The sequence below is a fragment of the Oreochromis niloticus genome, linkage group LG16, assembly GCF_001858045.2.
Source record: "Oreochromis niloticus isolate F11D_XX linkage group LG16, O_niloticus_UMD_NMBU, whole genome shotgun sequence".
Lineage (NCBI taxonomy): Eukaryota > Metazoa > Chordata > Actinopteri > Cichliformes > Cichlidae > Oreochromis > Oreochromis niloticus.
This window is the reverse complement of record NC_031987.2, coordinates 17566417-17591265: the sequence shown is the minus strand read 5'-3', so window position 1 is coordinate 17591265 and position 24849 is coordinate 17566417. Positions and strand designations below refer to the sequence as shown.

The window sequence follows — 24849 nt, the reverse complement described above, 5'->3', positions numbered from 1 at the left end:
TTTGCAGCTGGAGATGATTTTAGTGAACTTTATACTGCTGATAAGTTTTGTTAATAATATATGCTTATACATTAGTAGATGTGTATTAACATTAAAATATTAAGTATGTAAATAGTATGGATTCATTGGTGCATCACTAATAATTCAGGTAATGAATTCCTAGAAGGCTTATTATTTATTTATTATTTATACTGTTCATTCTCAAGTAGCGTTTCAAATGGAGAAATTTTTTGTCACGTATCTAAGTGACTTCTTCAGGGGGGCGGTGCCACTGCATGCCCTCCTCTATTCAGCACGTGAGAAGGGAGTTCAAAGAAGACAGTTCTGGAAAAAATGCACTGTGGTTTGTGTAAAGGAGCTTAGATTTGTTAGTAGTCTGTCTTGGTGCTGAACTCTAAAGCAATAATGGATTATAGGACTGGGGTGATGTACATGGAGATAGGCTGCTTTGTAGTATGTGTGTGTGGATGGATTCTGGTCTGCTCCACAATGCCAACGGATATCTGGACTTGGTCTGAACTCAGCAATGTGGTCCTGGCAACATCAAGCTACTACTCCAACCTGTGGAAGGACTGCATATCTGATTCAACTGGAGTATCTGACTGCAAGGGAATTCCCTCCATGCTGGCACTGAACTGTAAGCAACCGTCTCTCAGAATTACCGTAAATTAATGATTAAAACCCAGTGAACTTAGTGCCTTTAACCGCTTTTTTCTGCTTGTGGACAGGGGACATTCACATGTGCCGGGCTCTTATCATCATCTGTATTATCCTGTCTTTCTTCGGATCAATTTTGGTCTTAGTTGGAATGAAGTGCACTAAGATCGGAGGGTCCGAGCTTGCTAATGCAAGAGTAACCTTTGCCGGAGGGATGAACTACCTTATAGGAGGCAAGACAAAAATTTGGTTGAACTGAGTCACATTGTGATATACTGCACTGTTTAATATTTAAGTAAATGTCTGAGTATTGTTTCAGGGATGTGTTCTATGATTGCTTACTCCTACTATGGAAACAAAATAAGAGCTGAATTTGAAGATCCAAACTACATGGAACAGAAGTATGTAGCATATATATATAGCATATATATATATATGATAAGTCTGTGTTCTTGATGACTCAACATTTAGATCATTGTTTTTCCTATGAGGGAGAATTGCACTTGAAATATTCTTGTATTTACTGGCAGGTTTGAAATAGGAGTAGGTGTCTTCATTGGCTGGGGAGGCTCTACCTTACTTATTGTTGGAGGACTTATTTACAGTATCTTTGCAGGAAGAGAAGGGTGTCACTCAAGGTAAAATACCGCTTCTGTGTCATTTGTTTGTTTGTTGTTGTTTTTATAATTAGCCAACCTCAGTCTGCAATACACAATAAGAGTCATGAATTCATTTTCGGAATTGTACCTTGACAGCTCAAAGAGGTACGCTACGCACCAGTTCCAAGATGCCTACACATTTGTTCCAACACAAAAAAGCGTTGTGTCTTTGGCTCCCACGGAGATTAGTAGGAGTAAAAAACCAAGGACGATCAGCAGCAGCAGAGCCAGTAGCATCTCAGAGATCAACAGTGTCACCAAGACATCGGTCACTTATTCATATGTGTGACTAACCTACACAGAATTATTTTCTTCATGTTTTTCTTTCACAAAGAATGTGTGTTTTTACTTTGAGAGTCATTAAATGTCAAATCAAGTATTTGTCTTCACAACATTCTTGTGATTATGAAACCAAAAGTGTTACTAGTAATAATACGGGCATCCTGAAACAATGGAATTTTTTTCTATTGATGGCAACACAGCTTCAAGCTACTTCTGAGAGCTGTTTAAGTTTTCAACTGTGACATGACATGACATATTTACTACATTCATTTTTCCACTATCATGAAACAAAATTGTGTTTTCTCTGCATCTGCATCAAGGTGCATCATTTAAAATCAATAAAGCATAACAGAAATGTAAAGTGCACATTTGTTTATTGAGGAGAACACATTAAACTGGGGTTTTGAGGGGTACCTCCCCAGGGAATTTGAGTATCGAACGCACCATTTTTTCCATTCTGGTTACTTTTTTTAATCAAACAGTCTGTACATTTTTTGAAGCAGTTTATATAGAAATTATCTTTATGAAATGGCAGCTCAGGTGACTTTACAATCTTATGACCCCTTGGCCTAAACTCTAAATCTCTGTTTTAATCTCAGTTCAGGTAATCTCAGTTAGCTAAGAATAAATGGATTTGAATTTTTTGATTGTTATATTAACAGTCGCATTAGCATTTGTGCTTGCGCATGCAAAGCGGAAGCACCAACAGCGTTATGTATTATACTTGCATTTATGTGGCACTTTCTAATGTTACTGACAAACTCAAAGTGACTTTAATTAAAGTTCACACTTTAACCATACATTCATACAGCACTTTCAATTCAGTTTTATTTATGTAGCCCCAAATTATAACAACAGTTGCCTTAAGGTGCTTTATATTTTCAGGTAAAGATCCTACAATAATATAGATATATTACCAACAATCAGATAACCCCCAATGAGCAAGTTCTTGGCAACAGTGGAAAGGAAAAACTCCCTTTTAACAGGAAGAAACCTCCAGCAGAACCAGGCTCAGGTAGGGGCAGCCATCTGTCGCCATTTAGTAGGGGTGAGGGGCAGGAGACAGAACAAAAAACACACCATGGAAGAGAGCCAGAGATCAATAATAATTAATCATTAAATGCAAAGTAGCATATAAACACATAGTGAGTGAAAAACTTTATTCTCTACACTCCAAGCATTTTATCTACCTCACATTCACAGCCAGGTTTGAATCACCAATTAGCCTGACATTCATGTCTTTAGACTGTGGGAGGAAGCTGGAGTATCTGGAGAAAACGCACATCAGGTACTGGAGCTGGTCAAATATGCAAACACCACACAGAAAGGTCCCAGCCAGGATTGAAACCAGAAGCTTTTTCTGCTATGAGGTGAGAGTGCTAAACACCGGACCACTCTATTTTTGATCTTGCATCTGTGTCGAGGAATCCTCTGACCTCTGACCTCTGACATCTGTTCTTTATGTGCCTGTATATGATCTTATCTTCTGTGCTGTCTGGCTGTTTCACTTTCGCCTGTCACTCTCTTGCCAAACAGACCAGAAAGTTATGCAACATTAGTTCAAGAATTATTAACCAAGCAACAACACATATATAAAGTAGCTCACAGCATCCTAATAGAAGATATTGTGTGTTCCGCGGGGATACTGATGTCCAGTTTGATTTTATGAACTCATAACTGCTATTCAAAAAAATCTTTACAATTTTGAGAAAAACTTACAAATTACAATCTTTGCAACAATGACTGCCACTCTCTACTTATCCCTCCTGACTGATTTTTCTCAGCTTCTGCTGACTGTAGCTTGCACAAATGTCTAGCTTCTTGATGACTGCACATCAATAAATGGCACTACAATATTTGTTGTGTTTGCCAGCAAAGTCTCGAGCATGTGGACGATATACCCAGAGATTGGTAGAAGGCTCAACAGGGAAACAGGTGTCAACCCAGCTGCAGGAGCGACATTTGCTCTTTCGTTTGAGGAGAAACAGGAGGAACATTGCCAGAGCTCTACAATGTGACCTCCAGTGAGCTACTTATCCATGTTCCTGACCAAACTGTCAGACTCTGTGAGAGTGGCATGAAGGTCTGGCATCCTGGAACCTATTCTCACAGCATAGTACTGTGTAGGGTATTGACACTGATGACTCTTTGGATATCGTGCAAAGAGGTCTGATTTCTTATTCACATTAATCTCAGACAACCAAATACTGTTACTGTAAGATATATACATACATACATTTTCTTCCGCTTATCTAATTCAGTGTCGCGAGGCAGCTGAGATAGGCTCCAGCCCCCCTGCGACCCTGAAATATATATCATAATAAAAAGTTAACTTATACATATACATAATAAAATAAAGTATTTTTCATTTCCCAGTTGAATATCATCAATCAATTAAAATCACAGTTTTGTATCATAATAATCATTTACCATCTAAGTATGTAATGAGCCCTCTCCTGCCATTCCGTCAGAAGCCTGGGCACCAACAACAAACACAATGACCAAGGTGATCTTTACAAAACACATGGCAGACAGTAAAAGGTTAAACATGTTTTGATATAACCAAGTGTGTCCTCTCGTGTTTGCCTGTGTTTGGGTGTGTTTTTCTGCCTGAATTCAGTAGCTAATGAGGGGGTTAAGCGCAGACAGTTCTGGGACACTGTTTAGGAGCTTAGATTTATTAGTACTCTGTCACATCTGCCGGGCTCTTATCATCATCTGTATTATCCTGTCTTTCTTCAAATCAATTTTGGTCTTAGTTGGAATGAAGTGCACTAAGATCGAAGGGTCCGAGCTTGCTAATGCAAGAGTAACCTTTGCCGGAGGGATGAACTACCTTATAGGAGGCAAGACAAAAATTTGGGTGAACTGAGTCACATTGTGATATACTGCACTGTTTAATATTTAAATAAATGTGTGAGTATTGTTTCAGGGATGTGTTCTGTGATTGCTTTCTCCTACTATGGAAACAAAATAAGAGTTGAATTTGAAGATCCAAACTAAATGGAACAGAAGTATGTAGCATATATATATATATGATAAGTCTGTGTTCTTGATGACTCAACATTTAGATCATTGTTTTTTCCTATGAGGGAGAATTGCACTTGAAATATTCTTGTATTTACTGGCAGGTTTGAAATAGGAGTAGGTGTCGTCATTGGCTGGGGAGGCTCTACCTTACTTGTTTCTGGGGGCCTTATTTACAGTATCTTTGCAGGAAGAGAAGGTGCTGCTCAAGGTGAAACTATTGTTCTGCACCTTTTCTTTTTCAGAAATTTGCCCACATCAATCTACTGCCAATAATAGTAAATGTAAATTTCTTGATTTGTAACCTGACAGCCCAAAGAAATACCCTGAAAACCAGCTCCGTGATTCCGTGATACCAACACGAAAGAACCAAGTGTCCTGGGCTCCCTAGTGATAGATACAAATTCAAGGACCACCAAGTCCAGCAACAGCAGCAGCAGCAGAGCCAGTAGCGTCTCAGCAATCACCAACACCACTAAACACCACTACAGCTACTAGCTCATATCACAAAAGCATGTCCATCTTGGTTTGGGAGGGCCTCTAGCTTCTTTTAATTTAAGTAACATCTGTGTTGTCTATTTAGCAAAGCAGTAAAGATCAGTTTGAAATGTTATTTTCTTCCATGTATTTATCAAGTTTTAAACTTTACAATAACACCACCATTAAACAAAACAAAACAAAACAAACAACCCAGCTCAAGGATACAAATAAATAAATAGAAAATCCAGACACTTTGATTGTGAGATACAATTATCAATACTCATATGTAAAATAGCAGTGACATGCTTGTATTGTACCAAGGCCCATGAGAAAATAGCAGAAATATCCAAACCGGCATACGCCATATAAGGGTCCCATATTTTATGAATATTGTTCTGACACACAACACAAAACTATCTGCAACACTACACACTAACTACACAAGACAACACATTAACTGCAAACTCCAAACACGCTAAACGTCACAAATCTCTCACATCTCAAAACTCGCTCTCTCTCTTTTTCTGCTGTCTTTCTCTCTCTCTCTCTCGCCGTCACGCCTAAAACTTCCCCATCTTCCTAAACAACCAGATGTAATGTTGCCATATCATTTTTCCACCAACAGGAACGGGCTGTTTTTGTTTTGTTTTTTTATTTTTTTTGGTCATAAGCAGAGAGTGCTTGCTAGCGCTGCTGTCCTTAGACAGTAAACGTGACGAAACTATTGAGGAAAAAACGCCGCGTATATTGTTTATCATGACTCTGGTTTTACGAGGCCTATCAACACAATTTAAAAACTGGTATATATCACCTTGTTGCTTTGTAATCTTGAAGTGGTCATGTGATTGGCTTACCACGACTACTTTATTCTTCCTCAGTCTAACAGCAGCACACATGCGATTGTTTTGCCCCCCTAGCTCCAGGTGTTGTGCCAAAAAGTGATTCTGCCAGAAAATGTTTGCCCTCCGCTGGAGCACTTAGCTGCTTAAAGCTGTAGCGCCCAGATTACGTAGACAGCTACCTCCGTGCAACTGATATAAGAAGCGGTAAACTGAAGACAGTTTCAACCGCACTGCATTTTGTTAGTAAGTAAAGTAAGTAAGTAAAATTTTATTTATATAGCACATTTCTAGATAAAAGATCACAAAGTGCTTCACAAGGTATAAAACAAAAACAGACAAAAGTTAACAAAATGCAATTCTAAAAAGATGTGTAACGGTAACGGCGTTCTAACGATAGGAATAGTAATTAGTTAGATTACTCGTTACTGAAAAAAGTAACGCCGTTACTTGTAACGCCGTTATTCCCATCACTGCTAATAAGTAACATGCCATCCATCCATCCATTTTCTTCCGCTTATCCAGGCCGGTGTTCTGAGAAACCATCCTACTCTGACAAAACGTCCTACCATAACCTTAAGAACTATTCCGGATGGGTGAGAGAAAAAGAAGTTAATTCGGCGTTGGTTTTGTGCGCATGCGCCGCGTCTCCGCAGAAACATTGGGTAGGATGTTTTTTCAGGTAGGATGGATTCCCAGAACACCGGGTCGCAGGGGCAGTGTGCCCAGTGTGCCCTGGGTCTGCCGCAGGGCCACCTCCCAGTGGGACATGCCCGGAAAACCTCACCCAGGAGGCGCCCAGGGGGCATCCTTGTCAGATGCCCGAACCACCTCAGCTGGCTCCTCTCAATGTGGAGGAGCAGCAGCTCTACTCTGAGCCCCTCCCGAATGGTCAAACTTCTCACCCTATCTCTAAGGGAGAGGCCGGCCACCCTTCAGAGGAAACCCATTTCCGCCACTTGTATTCGCGATCTCGTTCTTTCGGTCACTACCCACAGCTCGTGACCATAGGTGAGGGTAGGGGCGTAGATCAACCGGTAAATTGAGAGCTTCACTTTTACACTCAGCTCTCTCTTCACCACAACAGACCGGTACAGCGTCCGCATCACTGCAGCAGCTGCACCAATCCGTCTGTCGATCTCCCACTCCCTTCTCCCATCACTCGTGAACAACATGTAACATGCATGTTAGGAAATCTAGTGACGCATATTCGCCACTCCGAGTAGCATACACAATGGATTGCATTCCGTGTCAGTGGTGAAAATCTTATCCAGTTCACACTTTATGACAAACCAAAATTGTTGTATTATCCGACAGGACCATAGACAGTGCGTGAGGTTGCCCACCTCTATTTTACATTTAGGGCACAGCAGAGAAAGGCCTGAATTGTATTTATGGCGTTGAGAAAGTGATATGTGAGCTCTGTGTAGAATTTTAATTTGGATTGCCTTTACTTTTTTACAGATGCTCAGAGATTTAGCATTCTCACAGACTTCTTTCCAGACCTCGTCAATAATCTCAATATGTAATTCCTTTTCCCAAGTCCTCTTCAAATAAGTTGTGTCCGTGACCCCAAAATTTGTTAACAGGCCATAACAAATTTTTATATAACTTCTAAGGTTTGGCTGAAATATCTGCTTTTCACAGTTAGAGACAGTTTGATTATTAAATATTGTTGTTGCCCTTTGGATATGGTCCCTCACTTGTAAATATCTAAAAAAGTTGCGCCTATGAATGTTGTATTTATCAGTTAGCTGGTCAAAGGACATAAGGTTAGACCCGTCCATTAGGTCAGAAAAGGTAGAAATACTATTCGCAGCCCAGTTCCGAAAGCCAGGGTCAGTGGTCCTGGGCAGAAAGAGAGGATAGTCAGATAAGGGAGTGAAAAGAGAAGTTAAGTGAGACCAGCAGGTGTACCAGCAGTTTCCAGTTCATGGCAGGCTTGAGCCTTTGTGGTTCCTGAATTAATCCGAACAGCCTCTTGAACACAATCATGAACACTAACAGGACGTTTATAGGCATTGGCCTTGTCAAGTTAAAATCACAGTAGAACTTTCAGCATCGCTAATTAAAAAATTGAAGTGACTGTATGTGTGTATTTCAGTCTGTATGTACACTTTTGAGCCTGTGAGGATTAGATAAAATCCTAAATAAATTCACCCTGGAAAAAAAATCATTAAAAGTCCAAAATTATCATGATGTTAATGCTATATATAATCCTCTGACCACAACTGTGTACAATTGGCATTTAAGTAGTAGAATACATTGTACTGCAGTCTGCTGCTAGCCTATTTTACCCAACCCTAATGACAACCATTTTGCACAACTCGGTTTGTCACAGTACCTTAAAACCCTTTCAGTCCTGGAGGTCTTTGTAGCACTGCCAGGGCACAGTCATAAAAGGATAAGGTTTAAATATAGTTAGACTATAAGTACTAATTTCCTTTTTTTCTTGTTCCATAAAATGTTGGGTTGCAGGTTAATACTTTTAAGAAACAGTTTAAAAAGTGTCAGTGTTTACTAACTGATTTATTGTCTTTTTTCGTTCTGTCTCTGGCCCAGCCATAAACCAAGGAGAACTTCTGTATTTGTAAATTATCTTTAGAAGCCAGGCTCTTTCGTTTTTACCATAAAGATTTGACACTTATATGTTTGGGAAACGTTACAAAAAGGAGAAAAATCCAGATAATTAACTGCTACAAATAAGAGATACAAGTAAATAAAGATTTTAAAAAAAGATAAAATCTTAATGTCAAAATTACGGTTTCCATTCTAGTTGATATACTTTTTTCCTCAAAAATAAGGTGACTAGTGTACGTCCATAAGAACCACCGACCAACGCAAGCGCGCACGCACACACGCGCGCACACTGACCCTGTTGTGCTGCCGTGGCTGCTCTCTGTTGAACCAACAGATGTGGGCGGGGTTTTCCATATAATTCAGCCAATCACGATCACCCACGACCAGTCGTTGCGTATGCTGGTCTACAGTGGCTGGAAAAAAGAGAAGAAATGTAGCCATCCGCCAACACATGGGATTGTAGCGAAATAAGGGGAGAACTGGTTAAAACAGTGACAGCTGAAGTCTGCGGGACGTATCCGGAGAGAGACAACTTTAACCATGGTTTCCATCGACCATGTGGCTCACAAAATACTGACGTACTTCCCATATGTTCTTGTTTTGATTGATATGAGGTTTCAAGGTAAGACGTTTGCTAGGTGTACTTTACATTTATAGCTACTGAATGCTACCACTAACTTGAACTCGGGTTAAAGTTCAGACAACTTTATTACATCCGTAATGTCACTGACAGCATTAGCTTGTGAAATCGCTAATATTATTAGCTGACGTTAAGCTAGCTAGTCACTGACTGGGTCCATTTTATTATTTAAAGCTGGTTTGAGCCTAAAGAGTAAAAGACGATAGATAAAACTGCTTCTTTGATGATGCTTGCTCGTGAACGTCTTTAAGCTTGTAAGAAACCTAGGTACATGTGACAGTCTTTACCAATTACTGTGGGGAAAGTAGCTGTCGCCGTTGCTGTTGTTATTGATGTGATTTACATTTTTGGGCGATCATTTAAAGGAATATTTAAGTAAAATCTGATTATTGCATTACTTGAATGAGTAAAACATATGCTCAGTGTTGTTTTGTTTCACTATGATTTGTTGTATTTGTTTTTTAAGGAGTGAAATGTGGCAAGGATGGGAGTGTGGACAATCACATGGAGATGGGGAAGAAACTTCTTGCTGCTGGCCAGCTAGCTGATGCCCTCTCTCATTTCCATGCAGCTGTGGGTGAGTGTCAGAGACATGCTAACAACACCTAAAAAAATGCCTTGGATTTTCTCAAAAGGTTTCTTCTAAAGTGACAGTTTCATTGGCATTTTACAGATAGAGATCCCCAAAACTACATGGCATACTACAGAAGAGCTACAGTGTTTTTAGCAATGGGGAAGTCCAAATCAGCATTGCCTGATTTAAGCAGAGTCATTGAACTCAAACCGGACTTCACATCTGTAAGTTGTTGTCTTTACTGTTTGTCTAATGTGTATTTCTTCAGAAATGTTTTGTTACAGATGCTCACTTAAAATGTAAATTTGACAGAAAATAGAATTTCAAAACAATACTTTGTGTCATACTGCAGCCTGGCCTTTAAGGCAGAACTCTGTGACAAATACATCTATGCAAATAATTAGATAAAGCATGCAAACATCTGGCAACATTATCTTTTTATTTCGGCTGCGGGCCCATCCGTGCTGGGAAATCAGTCGGTTCTGGCAGCTGTGTTGATAACTCTATTTTATATGTGAAAGAAATTCTTGGTCTGTCTCACTCAACAGGCACGGCTTCAGAGAGGAAACCTTCTTCTGAAGCAGGGAAAGCTGGATGAAGCAGAGAGTGACTTCAAGAAGGTGGTAAGTAAAGCAATACCCCCTTTTAAAGTGCAGCAGCAAAACTATGCAGGGGCAGAGAGAAGCAACAGTTCACCAGGAGGTGTCAGTGTTGATCTATGGCCATAGTAATGTTGCAGTAGTCTTTTTTTTTTTTTTTTTTTTTTTTTTTTTTTCCCCAGAATGATAAATATAAGTAAAAAAAAAACTTGTATTCATGGTTCTCTATACAGTGTTCTCCTTTTGGTGGATTTCAAGATAACAGATTTAAAAGCACAGTGAGGGGTGTGTTTGAAAAGATAAATGCCGCTGAATGAAACTTAATTGTCCTTTACAGAACATAGAACATCAGCTAGTTTATTGTATAACACTTATAACACTACAGTGAAGAACAACAGTGTGCACTTTACAAAACACAAGGCTCTTCGCAGTGAAACACCAGGGAGGGGAGGGGAGGGGGGGGACGGGACGCATGTATATTTGAGTTTACTTACTAGATGTAGATAATGGGGAACAATCATTTTAGTATTCATGCGCCATTTTACAGGCTTGAATTTGTAAATGCATGTCCCATTAGAATCACATACTGCCACCTAAAATCATACAGTAAATGGCCTTGCTATGTCTGTGACTAAGTCTTAGGTTCCAGTCGGGCTGTACAATATGAAGAATAATAGGATCAGATGGATGATATTAAAGCATCCGTCTTTTTCATATTATACTCATTTTATACATGGATATGGTTTGGTTATGAAAAGTCTGACACGGAGCAGGGAACTGGTTCCCAGCACAGACACAACAAACCTTTTCTACCAGGGTATAGAGAGAATCTACGAATGAGAAGCCAGAAAGAGCTGTCAGGTGCTCAAAACAAACCTTACACTCAAACGTTAGAACAGGCTTTTCCCTGCATGTAATAAAGACTCACAAAGACAATGATGGCCGTTACAACTTATCTCTATAAATATAAAGTTTCATGCATTGGTCAAAACACTCGACTCCAGGTAAACGACGCGCAGCTGAAAACTTCACACAAGTCGAGTTGCCTGAGATTCACAGAATTTACAGAAAGTGCACTATTTTTTGATATATATCATTATCGGGATGAGAAATGTCTTCTATTGGGATATGAGATTTTGGTCATATCGCACAGCTCTAGGTTCCAGGGATTTGGATGCATAGTTCACATGGTGTCACTTTGACCTTAAAGTATGCAGCTCATAGGCTTGTTTTTGGTCACCTGTCCACACTTCCCTGAAACCACCACCAGCAAGCTCTGAACTTCAAGTTGAAGCTTAATGATTAGTCCCATAATCATTCTTATGTTCTTATGTATGCTACACTGAATGATCACAGCCTTGGAATACTTTTAATAGTCTATTTCTGGAATTGCCTAAAGTATGGAAAAGTATTTAATTTTAAGCTGAGATTCATCCTCCATCAAGAGGGCAAAGAGTTCTTTTGCCTCCAGGGGGAAAGATTGCATCTGAGCTTATGCAGTTTATTTTTTTTATTTTTTTTTTTGTGGACATCGTTTTGCTGGTATACTGTTGAGGGAATGGGCCAGAGGTTCAGGCTGTTCTGCTGCTTCAGCAGTCCACAACATTGGCCTGGTGTAATGCGTCACATTTATGCTCTTCCCTTAGCTGAGCTAGCAGGAACCATTTAAAGAGTAGATAGGTCTATTTGTAAGAGTTGTGCCATTAGCTGAGATGGCTCTTGTGAGTATGATGACCTCTGCGACGAGATTCATTGTAACGTAATCTGTGCAGGGACTGGGAAGCACTGCAGTGATAAGTACTATTTTCAGGAGGCAGAAGTTGGCACAGAAATCTCAAATTGGAATACATCTATGAGAGATGGAATCACATTTTCTTTAGCTACATTAGTACTTAGCGTAATGCCTTGAAATCTTCCAGCTGAAGTCCAACCCCAGCGACAAAGAAGAGAAGGAGGCCCAGAGCCAGCTGACAAAATCAGATGAAATTCAGCGCCTGGTGGCTCAGTCACACCGGAGCTTCGACGACAAGGATTATGTGACAGCTGCTGCACAGCTTGACACCGTCATCGAGGTGAGAGACATTCCTTGCCAGTATTGACTAATTTTTCCACAAGCATAGGATTGTCTGCATTATCATTGATACAGAGAGTACAGAGCATTTGCATCTCACCTGAAGTCTGTAAGCGTTATTGTCCGACTGTTGCAGACGTGCGTTTGGGATGTGACCTCTCGTGAGATGCGAGCAGAGTGTTTCATTCAGATGGGAGAGATGGGGAAAGCTATCAGCGACCTTAAAGCTGCATCCAAGTTAAAGAATGACAATACCCAGGCTTTCTACAAGCTGAGCACCATCTACTATAATCTTGGAGACCATGAGATGTCCCTCAAGTAAGGATTTACTTGCAGACTGTTTGCTTTCAAGAAGCTCCCTGCTGCTGTTCACACTGTGGCAAATCCCACAATAAGGCAGCGTGTCGCTATGATTGGTACTCCTAATCACAAAGCTTTTATTCTAAGGATAAAAAATAGCAGGAACATTTCTGATAATGATTTAATCTTAGTTATTTTTGTTTAAGCAATGTATTGGATTTACATTTCATAGGAGTGAAGTATAGTGGGTCTGTGCGTCATAAGAATCAAAAAAGGTAAACCAGATTTTAAATTTTGCTATTATCTTAAAAGGCTGTCTTTTTGTACAGCCATGCACTTTTGCTACAATTGCTTTAATATTGCCCACTCTCCGGAAGTCTCATTTTGACCACTTTCAGTAATATGCATGAGTGAAGTGTGCTAGATTTCCTCCTGTGTGTCAGAAAAGGCAACACTTTAGTTTAAATGTAAGTTTTGAGAGGAGGAAATGGAGGCAAGGGGCCAAAATAGCTGAGTAGTACTGCAACGGTTTATGTGGCCCAAAAAAACCCACAAAACTTGTGCTTATTTAAGGTGCTGTGAGTGGGCGCACAGTGAAGGCTCTAATGTTGAAGTCGACTATCTGCAGAAGTTTGCATTCAGTGGCAAAATTGCAAAAACAAGAAGTGAACCAAACATAATGGAAAAGAGTACATCGAGCAGTGTATGGCTTCACCATGGCATAGCCTTGATGGATTTCAGAACACAACTGAAATTAATATTGAGAATTTTTACGTAGATGCTATTTTATAAAATATAAAATTAACTTTCTATTCTGATGAACGTCATGACGAATGCATTTCCACCCTCAACATTACAAATGTTTCGTGGATGATGATGATGATGATGATGATGTGGACTGCTGTTTCAGTGACTGGCCTTCTCATTGGTGTCTCTGTCAAGTTTATTATTATTATTATTATTATTATTATCATTATTATTAGAAAGACTGTAGCCATAGATGACATAGATAAGTTACTAATGATCATGCGTTTGTACATCAGGGTTTATTTACAGTAAATCTGGTGTGTTATTGTCATTCTGTTCATGTCGTCACCATTGAAAGTTGGCCTTTTCAGCCTCACCTTTCCTCTGTCCTATGATCTCCAGTGAGGTGCGTGAGTGCTTGAAGTTGGATCCTGATCACAAGCAGTGTTACAGCCATTACAAGCAAGTGAAGAAGCTCAACAAACAGATCCAAGCTGCTGAGGAATTCATTCAAGAACAAAGGTGTGTTTGTATGTTCATGAAAGCATTTTTATGAGCACAAGTTTAAATTTAATCCTCAGGAATAATGTCATTTCGGTCCCCCTTTAGAGTGCTGGTTTAAGTGGTAAGAGTAAAGTGGTATGATTAACAGCATATCAGTGAGTGTCCTCACAAAGATAGAGATGTGTCAGGAAAGTCTTCATCTCTGTAAATATAAAATAATATCCCATCTGAATACCGGGGATTGCATCAGCTGTACAATGACGGCTCTCTTATCCTCAAGCTCCCCCACTTCTCTGGTTTTACAAAGAGGCGTGCAAATCCCATCTTAACGCGAATGAATGTCACATCATGTTTGACATATATAAGGTTTCATATTTAAAAGACTTAAAAGAGAAATTAACGATGGTGTGGTGTTTGTGGGTGCAGTGATCCATGTTGCAATCCGCTGTTTTGCCAGCGTCACATAATCGCCTCCCGCTTCCTTTAGGTATGAAGACGCAGTGAGCAAGTACGAGGCGGTGATGACGACCGAGCCCAACGTGCAACATTTCTTGCTTCTTGCCAAGGAGCGAATCTGCCATGCGCTAACACAGGTAAGCCCCTTTACTGCTGCTAAAGGATCTGTTAGGCCGCTGTGCTTTTATTAAAGCATCTATCCAAGCATCATTTTTTTCTTTGTTATGACCAGGCCCAGCAGGCTAGCAGAGCAATCTCAGTGTGTAGCGAAGTCCTAAAGTCCAGTCCTGCGAATGTTAACGTGCTGAAGGACAGAGCTGAGGCTTATCTGCAAGATGAACAGTATGAGGAAGGTAAGCCCGACAGATGTAGCTGCATCAAAGTCCTTCAAGATTAAAGGTGGGCAACATTTTGTCAGCTGGCTGGACTGACTTGGGCACAATAAGCAAAGGGGAACACATCCGACTTCACCATAGTTAGCTATAGTTTAAGACTATAATTTTCCAAAATCTGATACAGAGAGAAAGAGTGGCCAGTTCCCTTGCTCTTATTTTGAAAGTTCAGTTCCTGCTAACCGGGTAGCAGAAGCAAGTCTCACCACTCAGGAAGCACCTTGGTAATGCTTGTGTACAGTAACTCGCACACTTGAGCCACATTCTTTATCTCGGAAATCGGAGGTCATCAGAAAAAGAAGTTTGTTTCTAAGTTTGTTTATTGGTGCTTAAAAACGCTGCAGTGCAATCAGCTGTCTCTATGGATTGTTTAGAGAGTCATAAATGCACAACAGCAGCAGCGTAGATTACAACTTCTACAGTTTTAGGAGCCGTTTAGTGCCGCTGATGTCTTTGTAGCACTAGTTGCCTTGTGTGTTCTCCTCAGTAAGCGAGAGTGAGGGGAAACTTAGGTTGCTCACATACACACAGTTCGTTATTGTAATTAGTACAGGGGGAAAAATGCTTGCTTAGCTGAGTTGCCCTACTTCAGAGCGCCGACTGCCTCCCATACTCGGCCACTGTGCAGCCGCTTGCTGTGCTCCACGGCGCACACTCTCCTCTGACCCCACTCCTCCTATACAGGGAGAGAGGTTAATTAGCAGATGCATGCAGGTGGACCACTCTCTCCCAGCTGGCACGGCTCCCTAAACACTTCTTCCTACAGCTGATCCAGCAAAACAAACCCCACCGCCACAGTCTTGCATTGCAAAGTCAGGGTCTGTGTTGCTGATCCAACTTTCCTAATGGGAAATTCAACTTGAGGGGGCATTCCAGCTAAAGGTTTCCCACTCAAAATGGAGCGCGGCATTATTTTGAAGCTTGTGTGCAGATGGCCTGTTCATCTTCAGTTCAGTTTGGGTGTTTGTTTTATGTCTGTCCTGCTTTTGAGCGCACTCAGCAATGTTTGGATGGAATTTCTTTACATTTGGCAAAAACAATCACTCAAAGATTAAGTCATCAGAATCTAGAGGTTAAAGGTCAGGGATACTATGACTTCACAAAATGCCTTTTTTGGCAATTCCTCACACAGACTATCATAAAATTTCACGTTAATCTACAAGGATAAAATGGTGAACTGTAAACTGGACAGAAGTCACCTTCACTGAGTCTCGACAGACGTGTGCAAACTGCAACTTTACATCTGCAAAGTGGTAATTTCAGATCAGTTTCACAAAAGCTGTTACACTTCCAATCTTGGAGTCTGCAGCACTATAAATGCTGAAATTCAACTGAAGTTTTTGTGATGAGAACACAGCGATTGAAGTCTTACTGACTTTATTGGGTACAACCTGAAACTCAAATGCCATCAGCATAGCAGCTCTGCCTCATAATGAAGCTTATAATGACCAAGGGTTGTTAACTGAACTACATGTTTGCTGCTGAGTCTGAAGTTATTTGTTTTATACTTTAGAAATTTTTTTTCTCACTTTAAATTTAAGAACGGAGCAGGAAAAATGTTTGAAACGCACGTTAATGTATTTCAGATGAAAATGTGAATATGCAAAATACAACCTCAATAATAAATGGTAAGTTAAATTAACGCCTCTATAACTGTTGTTTATGACTGCAAATTTTAAAGTGGGTGAGGTCTGCACTTTGAATGCGCCATATTTCTTTGCTTGTTTGGTTCTTTTCTAGTTGTGATGTTGTGAACTTTAACATTTAACATGCTAACTGAGGCCTGTATAGTCTGAGATGGCGCTCTTGGGGTATTTTGCAGTATTTTTGAGCGTTGCACAGTCTGACCTTGGGGTGAATTGGCTGGGATGTTCACTCGTAGGAAGATTGGCAGCTGTCTCGAATGTTTTCCGCTTGTGAATAATCTTTCTCGCTGCAGAATGGTGCACTTACTATTACCCTCCTCAGATTGATGGGCAACAACGGTTGCTTGTCTAAGATCACTGATGATGTCTTCCCTCTTTGGCATTGTGTTGGCACACACACAAGAACGCTCCAGACCGGGAGACTGCCAACACTCCTTCTCTTATGGAGGCGTTCACATTTGTTGCGGATCAGTTAATCGAGTGCATTTGATTATCAGCGCCTGACTGCTGTTTAACCTGTGTGTTTGTCTGAAAGCGGTACAAGTGTGCTTTTTGCACTTGACTGTAATTACCCAAACTCTTGTGCACTACCTGTAACTGGTGTCATGTTTGGAGCCTAACACAAGGGGTCCTTGTAACACAACACAATATGCAGAGTGAAACAAAGTTGGGTGTCAGTGAAACCTCATTTAAGCAGCTTCCTTCAAATCTCCTAACTGTACATAGAAACTTATGTAGGGTACATCCTGCAAATTAATTTTTGCATGTAAACCAAAATTTATTTATTTTTTCAGACAGAACAGAGAGAGATTCTAACAGCTAATTACCTTCTGCCTCATTCAATACTATTTTTGAATTTAGATAAGCACAGTGCAGGTTACATGTGTGGCTAAATATGAGAATCTTCATATCGAATTTGGTTGAAGCATACAGCTAACAGATCTCAAGCCAGAAAAAAGACAAATGTCACCAACCCTGAGAGCACCTTATTACATACAGCATGATTAGAATTAAATGTGGAGCCGAGTGTTGGAGGCAAATATAACCTGCGAGATGTAGACCTGCCCAGCACTGCTGGCAGAGCAAGTGTGCAAAATTACTTGTTTTTCAAACATGAAGCTTCAATGGCAGTGGCAGAAAGTACACACACACACACACACACACACACACAGCATCAGCTCTTACTATCCTTAAAGCTTTACTGACAGAAGGAGGTGGGATTAGGCTGAAACAATGGTCTCTCCATCTCTTGTCAAATTGCAGAAATGATGGCAGATGGTGAAATCTGCAGGAATAGTCTCCCACTAATCATTTTACCTGTCACCTGATGTTCAGCTACCGCTGTGCAACAGACCAGTGCATATTTTTATCAAAATCCCTGCCTACACTTTGTGTATCTGTCAATTAAATTTTAAATGTAATGAAAACCATCACACCCATCTAAACAGGTTTGTATACAGACTGATATTGTAATAGCCAAACCTTTGGTGCTGTAGCACTCGAGCTGGTTAGTGTTAGCTTAAAGGTATATTAAATAAGGTATATTAAATAATGACAAGCAGTGTAACCAGTTGCTATATTCAGCAGCTCAAATGTACAGACACATTTTGAATGTATGGACAATCGTTACAGTGTGAGAACTTAAAGCAATACTTGAAGCATTATGCAGAAGCAGATGATATAAATTTGAAACATACTGGCTTTATGAGTACACGATTAGTTGAGACGATGCAAATTTCTTGGTCTCTGCAGCGTTTGAAGATCAAATGATTCATGTACTGGGCTGTGGTGCAGCCCCTCTGTTTAAATTCTATGAAATAAGCTATTTTAGCTCCTCTCCATTTAAGGTATCTTTTTCTAAATCTGATTGGCTTACCTTTACAAACAGAAGGTTTGAACAGCAGGTGGGTGAAGCTGCTCACAGCTAGAGGCCTGTGTCTGAGCTCCTGTGTGCTTCTGTGTTCATTGTGGCAAGTGATAAAAATACCAAATTGGCACAGACAATTGAAGAAACATCAGGAGCACTTTGCTGTTGGAGAGCAAAATGGTGCAACTCTCGCTTTAGTAGATTTTTAGTGATGGAGGGAGAACGATGAATTTGCAAAATCGCTGGGTAAATTGTTTCTGCTCTGCAGTGTTAAATATTAGTTGTCTCAGCTATAAACTCAGATGTTAGAAACAAAGGTCAACATATGCATAAAGAAAATGGTAGCTACAAAAAATAAAGATAAATTAAACCTCTGTGCTTAAATTAGACTGTATAACTGGCAACACCCATATCATTATTGAAGGCTCGCATCTGCTAAGCCTTTATTTCAAACTCATACAATAAAACACACCCATGTATCCATCCAATTAAACCCACAGTAACTGCTGCCATCAGTCCAGGCAGGTCAGCCTGACAGTAATAATATTCTTCTCAAAGATCCCATCAGCTCAGCAGCTGCGGGTGATGCTGGCTGGGCTAAGTCTGCGTGTGTTGTAATCAGCATGGCATAAACACATCAGCAGGTAGTGAAGCCAGACCTCGTGTGGGATTTTTACCTGTTAGAAAACACGGGTGTTAATTCACCACAGAGGGTAAACGAGCCTCAAAGCAGCCAAACGTGTGCGCACACAAACAGCCTGAAGGGGATGGGCCTTAATATGCAAGTTTATTTAAGGACGCTAGTGACGTAATATCACAAAGTGGATTTTTGTGGATCCCGTGCTTTACTACTGATAACAATCATTTGTTACGTTTCTTTAAGCATCTGCTGTGAATTTCAGCTATTTTAATTTAATTGCCACTACCATGGTTCTTCGGTTTCAGATACAAGGAAACCATTGCACTGACAGCTGGATAGTTTCTGAAATTTTAATTGCCATACCTTGTGTAGGGATTTTTATTCATTTAAAAATGTGTCTGTACTACAAGAATCGATTCTCCAGCAAGTAAGTTTGTGACAATATTGCATCAACAACTTGAGCAGGAGACATCATAGGTTCAAAGCAGTTTCAGTTTTAGCTTTATATTGGTAAATTACAACAGTCGCCTCCCCCCAGCCGTCTGCCATGACTGGCTGGGGGTGATGAGAGGAAGACGGGATAAAAGACATTGATGATTAAATGGAGAGTGGTGTATAAACACCATATAGTGAGTAAGGAAGAAAAACTCACTGCATCATGGGAAGCCCCCAGAAGCCTTGGCTTATTAGTCTAAACTAAGTCTTTCACACAGCAGCTGATCCCCTGAAGCAGGGTTACTTAAGACAAAGCAAAAAATGGGGATATGGTGGAACTGATTAAGTGTTAAGTCAAAACTGAACAGCACAATACCAGCATCCAAAATCATCTTCATATTAATCCATATTTAGCCACAAAGTTTCTTATATTTGAATGAATGAGCTCTCACATAAGGGCAGGGGAGGATCAGGAAGCTGGATATACTGTAGATTGGTGTTAGAGCCGTTAAATCAAATATGTTTTTTTTGTTTTTTTCAGTTACGGTATTCTTCACATCACATTTTCAGTTTTCAGTGAATAAATAATACTAATTTCATTGTACTCCTTTTTTTGTCCTCTTCAGCTGTTAAAGATTACGAGACTGCTGCAAAACACAGCGAGGGGGACCGTCACATCAAAGAAGGTCTGGAAAGAGCACAGCGGCTACTCAAACAGTCTCAGAAGAGGGATTATTATAAGATCCTTGGAGTGAAGAGGTGGGAACCGGTCAATGGATTTGGGAATTTTTGCAGATCAAGTTCAGCAAGAAAATGTAACACATTATTGCCAACAGTTGGGGGAGAATTTAATCTTGAAAAGTAGTTTTCTTATGAAAGACCGCTGATTTGCTTTCAGGTTGCTTTTTTTTTTATCAGGCCAAAACATCACTGCTCTTGAATATTTCATTATTGATGCCTTTTGAACATATTTGAGTTTAAAAGGTCTACTGATAATCCAAGACGGAATACAAATTTACAGCCATGGAGGCATTTGTATTACACTGGAGCTAGAAAACTAACTCTGACACTTGGATGAGTATTTTTAGGTCTGGCTTATGTCAAAATGAGGAAAGAAAAGCTGTTCTTATCTTTGACAAATGTGCTGATAATGCTCTCCCCGTGGTCACAGAACTGCCCAGAAAAAGGAGATTATCAGAGCCTACAGGAAACTGGCACAACAGTGGCACCCGGACAACTTCCAGGATCCGGAGGAAAAGAAGAAGGCAGAGAAGAAGTTCATAGACATCGCTCAGGCTAAGGAGGTTCTCACTGATCCAGGTAAAGTGTGTGTTGAAAGTTGTTAATGCAAGCCTAAATCACTTCAAGAGTTGCTGTACCGTTTACCATTACCCTTTAGATTGGTCTCTACAGCCCTAACACCAATGCTTTTAGAAAAAGAGACATTGATTTCTAATGTAAGTGTGTGACAAGAATCTGCACGTTTTCCTAGAGATGAGAACCAAGTTTGACCACGGAGAAGACCCCATGGATCCAGAGAGCCAGCAGGGGCACCATCATCATCACTTCCACGGCGGTTTCCACGGCTTTCAGGGTTTCAATCCGTTTGGCTCCGGGCCCTTTAACTTCAAATTCAACTTCAACTGAGGCGGCTTACTCTTCAGCACAGCTGGAGTGAATATTTGTACTTTCCTCCCTATTTAAAAGGGAGATCACTGGCATAAAAAGACTGTTCACAAGTATCATAAAAATGTGGAGCATAAGGTGACTGATTCAGTGACTCTAATTAATTAAAAATGCATCTTTGCTGTGGGAATCATAAAACTTTGGGGGAAAGGTCTCCTACTCTGCTAACAAATATCGGACTTATGTGAACCGGCTTTTATCTGTCAGATCTTACTCTTGTATCCTCTCCACACATTGTACAATCACTTCACATCCATTCGTAGGAATGTATTTGTACAGAGGTACAGTATTATTTTTGTATGAATGGAGGGTTTTTTGAACTGTAAATAAAGAGCTATTTATGTACATTAAACTGAATAGAGAGCATTTTTTTAGCCGACATGGACAGAGACTAAATGGTAATAATTGTGACTCCTGAAATTCACGTTGAAATGATATATATTGAAGAACAGATTGCAGACCAAGAAAATCTCGCATACATCTTTTGGACCATGAATCATCCACTGACCTCAGTGGTGAGCACAACTCGCAAACAATTTCTGCAATGACGTTTCGTAGCAAAGGTTTATTCTTGATCCACCAAACAGTAATATAAACAGTTCAGTTTGACACAGCACAGTGAAAGATGGGTGCCCTGAGAGCAGCCTTCCTGCGCCCATTTTTTTTCCTTTAATGTTCACTTTTAAGACAGAAAAATCAACCATTTGCTTCAGTCCAGCAGCAACACTGATCTTGGGACAGTTGATTCCTGAGACAAAACTGGTTCATTCAGGAATTGAAACAAAAAACACAAAGAAAACCTGTAGAAGTACAGTGAAGTTGAAGACGCATAGCATGTAAACATATTGTAATAACTTAAAATCCCCTACCATCCATAAACCGTGACCTTAAGTGTGCAAATGAGGAGTTTTTCATCCGTAATATTAAAGTCTCGCCTGAGGGATGTACCACAAAGCAAGATGAATGGGCTAGAAGAATGATGACACTAAAGACGGACATTTCAATGTCACAAAGGTGGCTCTCTTTACTTACAATGCACTCCTAACCTGCTCCTGAGGTTAGGCTCACAGTTTTGACAGTGCTGAATGACGGGCTGCTGTAAAGAGTGCCATGTTTTCACAGGTTTTTAAAGAACGACATAGACGCTCCGCTGTGGGAACACTGTGTTATATAAACCCACAGTGATGCACATTAATACAGTAGCAGTAAACTGGCACAATCCACATACAGTCAACTGATGATGCACAAAAAGCATAAATATGCTTTTACGATCTGATTTGCTGCCAAGTCAGTTTTATACTGTTGATATTGCAGTTATTTGATTATTGGTTGACTATTTATCACAGTGAAAGCTCAATCAATAAAAGTAATGTAGGTTTTAACAAAAAAAGTCAAAATGATAATCACCTCCTTCATTCCACAGTGGTGGTAGCCATGTAGTTACTTCAGTGGGTACTTGAGTATATATATATATATATATATGTATATAAATCAGAAAAATCAAACAGAAATAAATACATCTTTTACAACTGGTATATAAAAAGGTTTCCAGACTTTTGTGCCAATATTAAAAATGTATGTGTGTATTATACTGGCTGAGGAAGTATTTATTTACCTTTACTGAAGAGTAGCAGTGCTCTGCTTTCAAAATCAAGAAAGAACATGACTACAACAATATATACCTGAAATAAACTGCATACTGATTATGCAGGATGGCCCTTTTCAGAATTATATACCTCCTAACTGATTAATGTTTACATCAGTTTAATGGTGCAGCTGGAGCTAAAGATTACTGTAATTACTTTATTTAATGCAGCCTACCTTAATTTATTCAATAAAAGATAATTTATTGATTTATTTGCAAATTAATGTGTAGCTCAAGCTTGAGAATGTAGAGAAGAACGTTTGCAGTAGAAGTAAAAAGCAGCCAACCCCTGCCTTTGGAGAACACCCCGATCTTGGCTGAAGTGAGTTGGCCTGAAGCCTAAATAAAAAGGCCTGGGCTAACAAATAACATTTACAACCACTGTCATCACGCTCTAATTATATCTGATTCAGGCTTTAGCTTTTATGGTGAGCTAATGCTAAGAAAAAGCCTCGCGATGTTAAACTTGCTTCACAGTACACCCCTCCTGGCTGCTGAACCAAAGTCACTCTTTCTTTACCCACCTGGCTCTCGGTTGTCTCACAGCGTGTGCACGGGACACAAAGATGGCAGCAGTTGTACTGCTCTGCTTTTACATTTATTTTTAAGCTAAATGTTTTTCTTCACCTCTCCAGGTTGAATGTGGGCTTTAACTCAAACACTGAGATATAACTTAAGAAACACGTTAATACTTTTTACCATCTAACAAGGGAATACTTTTTCATCACATGGTTAAAAAAGAATTTTTGGAGTTGAGAGAAAACATCAAAAGAACAATTAGTGATTTTAAACAACTTTTTAGAGTTTCTTTTTTTGACATTACACGTTACCTTAAATCATAGAAAAGAAAAAAACAATGGTTTGCACTACAGAGGTGAATGCACGGCTATACCTGAGGGGACAGAACTGATGACAGAGCTACATGTGCTTGGGACAAAGACTACACCTTCACCCACCTATGATCCATGTCGCAGTCTCTGAAATACAAGAGCAGCATAGTTTGTATATTGATATTCGATGTTTGCTATGGTTAAAAAATGTATTTTATCCCCCCAAAATAATGTAAAAATAATGCCAATAGCTGAAGATACACCCCCTGTCTTTGGACTAGCAGCTGACCAAGATAAAATTTGTAACTTAAAGCCTGGGCAGGTAACTTTTCTGGTATCCAGAAAAACCTTTCAGTGTGTTGTCATTTCCGTGGTCTGAGAGGGAACTGGACTGGAAAATCTAGGCAGGGACAAAAGACTATGGCCAATTACAGGTCTTTTTGGGCCAGGTAATAAAAGTAATATAATATAATGAAGGATAATTCTTCCTTCAGAACATGCTGTGCATCATTGGGTGGCAAAAATAGGAGAGGGGACTGCTGCAGATGTCTGCCGAGGGGAGCTTTACATTTCAGTTGTGTAGATTCAAAGAAAATTAACACACTTGTTTTTTATGTAACATCTTGAAAAGCAAATTTTAAAAACTTTCATTAGGCAATTCAGTCATAATGTTTTCATAATTATAAATTAAGAAGATGTAAAAGTAGCTTTTAAAATTTTCAAAGAAAGGTTAAATTAGATTCATAGAAATGTGCCTTTGCTAACTGAATTCTTTGCTCACATTATCAGTGCAATAAATGCCCACTGTTTGTCCTTCAACACATACCTAATAAAGCCCCTTACTGGCCTCAAGCTTTTACTCTCCGTTTTAGCTTCATTTTTCAGGAACCACTTACTTAACAAGATGTGTCTGTAGTGCTCAGCACACCACGAGTTCACGGCTGGCAGTTAACAATTACACCACGTGTTGATTCTCTAAGATGTACCGAGCGCAGAAGCAGGTATGGCATCTGAAAATATCACATCCTCCTCCAGCTGGGGATGTAACACTCCATGGCTATGTTTAGATGGAACTGTCTGTCTTCAAGCTTCACAGGTGGCCTGTGTGCAAAAGGTGCCTGCCTCCTTCCTCTTCAGCGTGGTGCTGGCAGACACTAAAGTTCATCACGGTGGTTGTCTGCTGTGCAGAGGGTGGAGGGGAGAAAGTTGGAAAGAAATGCTGAGAATGATCACAGTGGTAAGAGAAGGGGTAAGAATAACCATGCAGAAGAACAGAAAGACTTTGTAGCCCTA

At 39.9% G+C, this 24849-nt stretch overlaps 3 protein-coding genes and 1 long non-coding RNA gene across 7 annotated transcripts in view; 3 read left to right on the top strand and 1 right to left on the bottom strand.

Annotated features, from left to right (window-relative positions):
* The first annotated feature begins 282 nt into the window (after positions 1–282).
* On the top strand, positions 283–1959 carry LOC100689849 (claudin-10-like). The gene is made up of 5 exons (XM_005452862.4): positions 283–637; positions 729–890; positions 977–1058; positions 1188–1295; positions 1413–1959. Exons 1-5 carry the CDS (start codon positions 406–408, stop codon positions 1603–1605), a joined length of 777 nt encoding a protein of 258 aa, XP_005452919.1. The 5' UTR covers positions 283–405; the 3' UTR covers positions 1606–1959.
* Positions 1960–2587: 628 nt separating this feature from the next.
* On the top strand, positions 2588–5318 carry LOC112844092 (uncharacterized). The gene is made up of 4 exons (XR_003216687.1): positions 2588–2968; positions 3472–4612; positions 4730–4836; positions 4938–5318. It is a non-coding gene; the product is annotated as an uncharacterized LOC112844092 (long non-coding RNA).
* A 3582-nt stretch (positions 5319–8900) lies between these two features.
* Positions 8901–21433, top strand: dnajc3a (DnaJ (Hsp40) homolog, subfamily C, member 3a). Its single transcript, XM_003447288.5, has 12 exons — positions 8901–9146; positions 9631–9741; positions 9838–9962; positions 10287–10361; positions 12257–12409; positions 12545–12726; positions 13858–13977; positions 14447–14552; positions 14648–14768; positions 20022–20154; positions 20567–20715; positions 20888–21433. Exons 1-12 carry the CDS (start codon positions 9065–9067, stop codon positions 21040–21042), a joined length of 1512 nt encoding a protein of 503 aa, XP_003447336.1. The 5' UTR covers positions 8901–9064; the 3' UTR covers positions 21043–21433.
* Positions 21434–21626: 193 nt separating this feature from the next.
* uggt2 (UDP-glucose glycoprotein glucosyltransferase 2) overlaps positions 21627–24849 on the bottom strand; it is a 42528-nt gene continuing 39305 nt past the window's right edge. For 2 of the 4 annotated variants that reach the window (XM_013272664.3, XM_013272666.3), the window contains one exon: positions 21627–24736. In XM_013272664.3, the coding sequence (XP_013128118.1) occupies positions 24711–24736 (26 nt within the window). In that variant the 3' untranslated portion in view covers positions 21627–24710. The remainder of the gene's footprint in view (positions 24737–24849) is intronic. The other 2 variants (XR_001224598.3, XM_013272665.3) reach the window with 2 other exon arrangements.

Coding starts and splice junctions, on each gene's coding strand:
- LOC100689849 (XM_005452862.4), top strand. CDS start 406: ATGGATTATAGGACTGGGGTGATGTACATGGAGATAGGCTGCTTTGTA. Junction 638..728: donor CTCCATGCTGGCACTGAACT/GTAAGCAACCGT, acceptor GCTTGTGGACAG/GGGACATTCACATGTGCCGG. Junction 1,296..1,412: donor AGAGAAGGGTGTCACTCAAG/GTAAAATACCGC, acceptor GTACCTTGACAG/CTCAAAGAGGTACGCTACGC.
- dnajc3a (XM_003447288.5), top strand. CDS start 9,065: ATGGTTTCCATCGACCATGTGGCTCACAAAATACTGACGTACTTCCCA. Junction 20,155..20,566: donor AAGATCCTTGGAGTGAAGAG/GTGGGAACCGGT, acceptor CCGTGGTCACAG/AACTGCCCAGAAAAAGGAGA. Junction 20,716..20,887: donor GGAGGTTCTCACTGATCCAG/GTAAAGTGTGTG, acceptor ACGTTTTCCTAG/AGATGAGAACCAAGTTTGAC.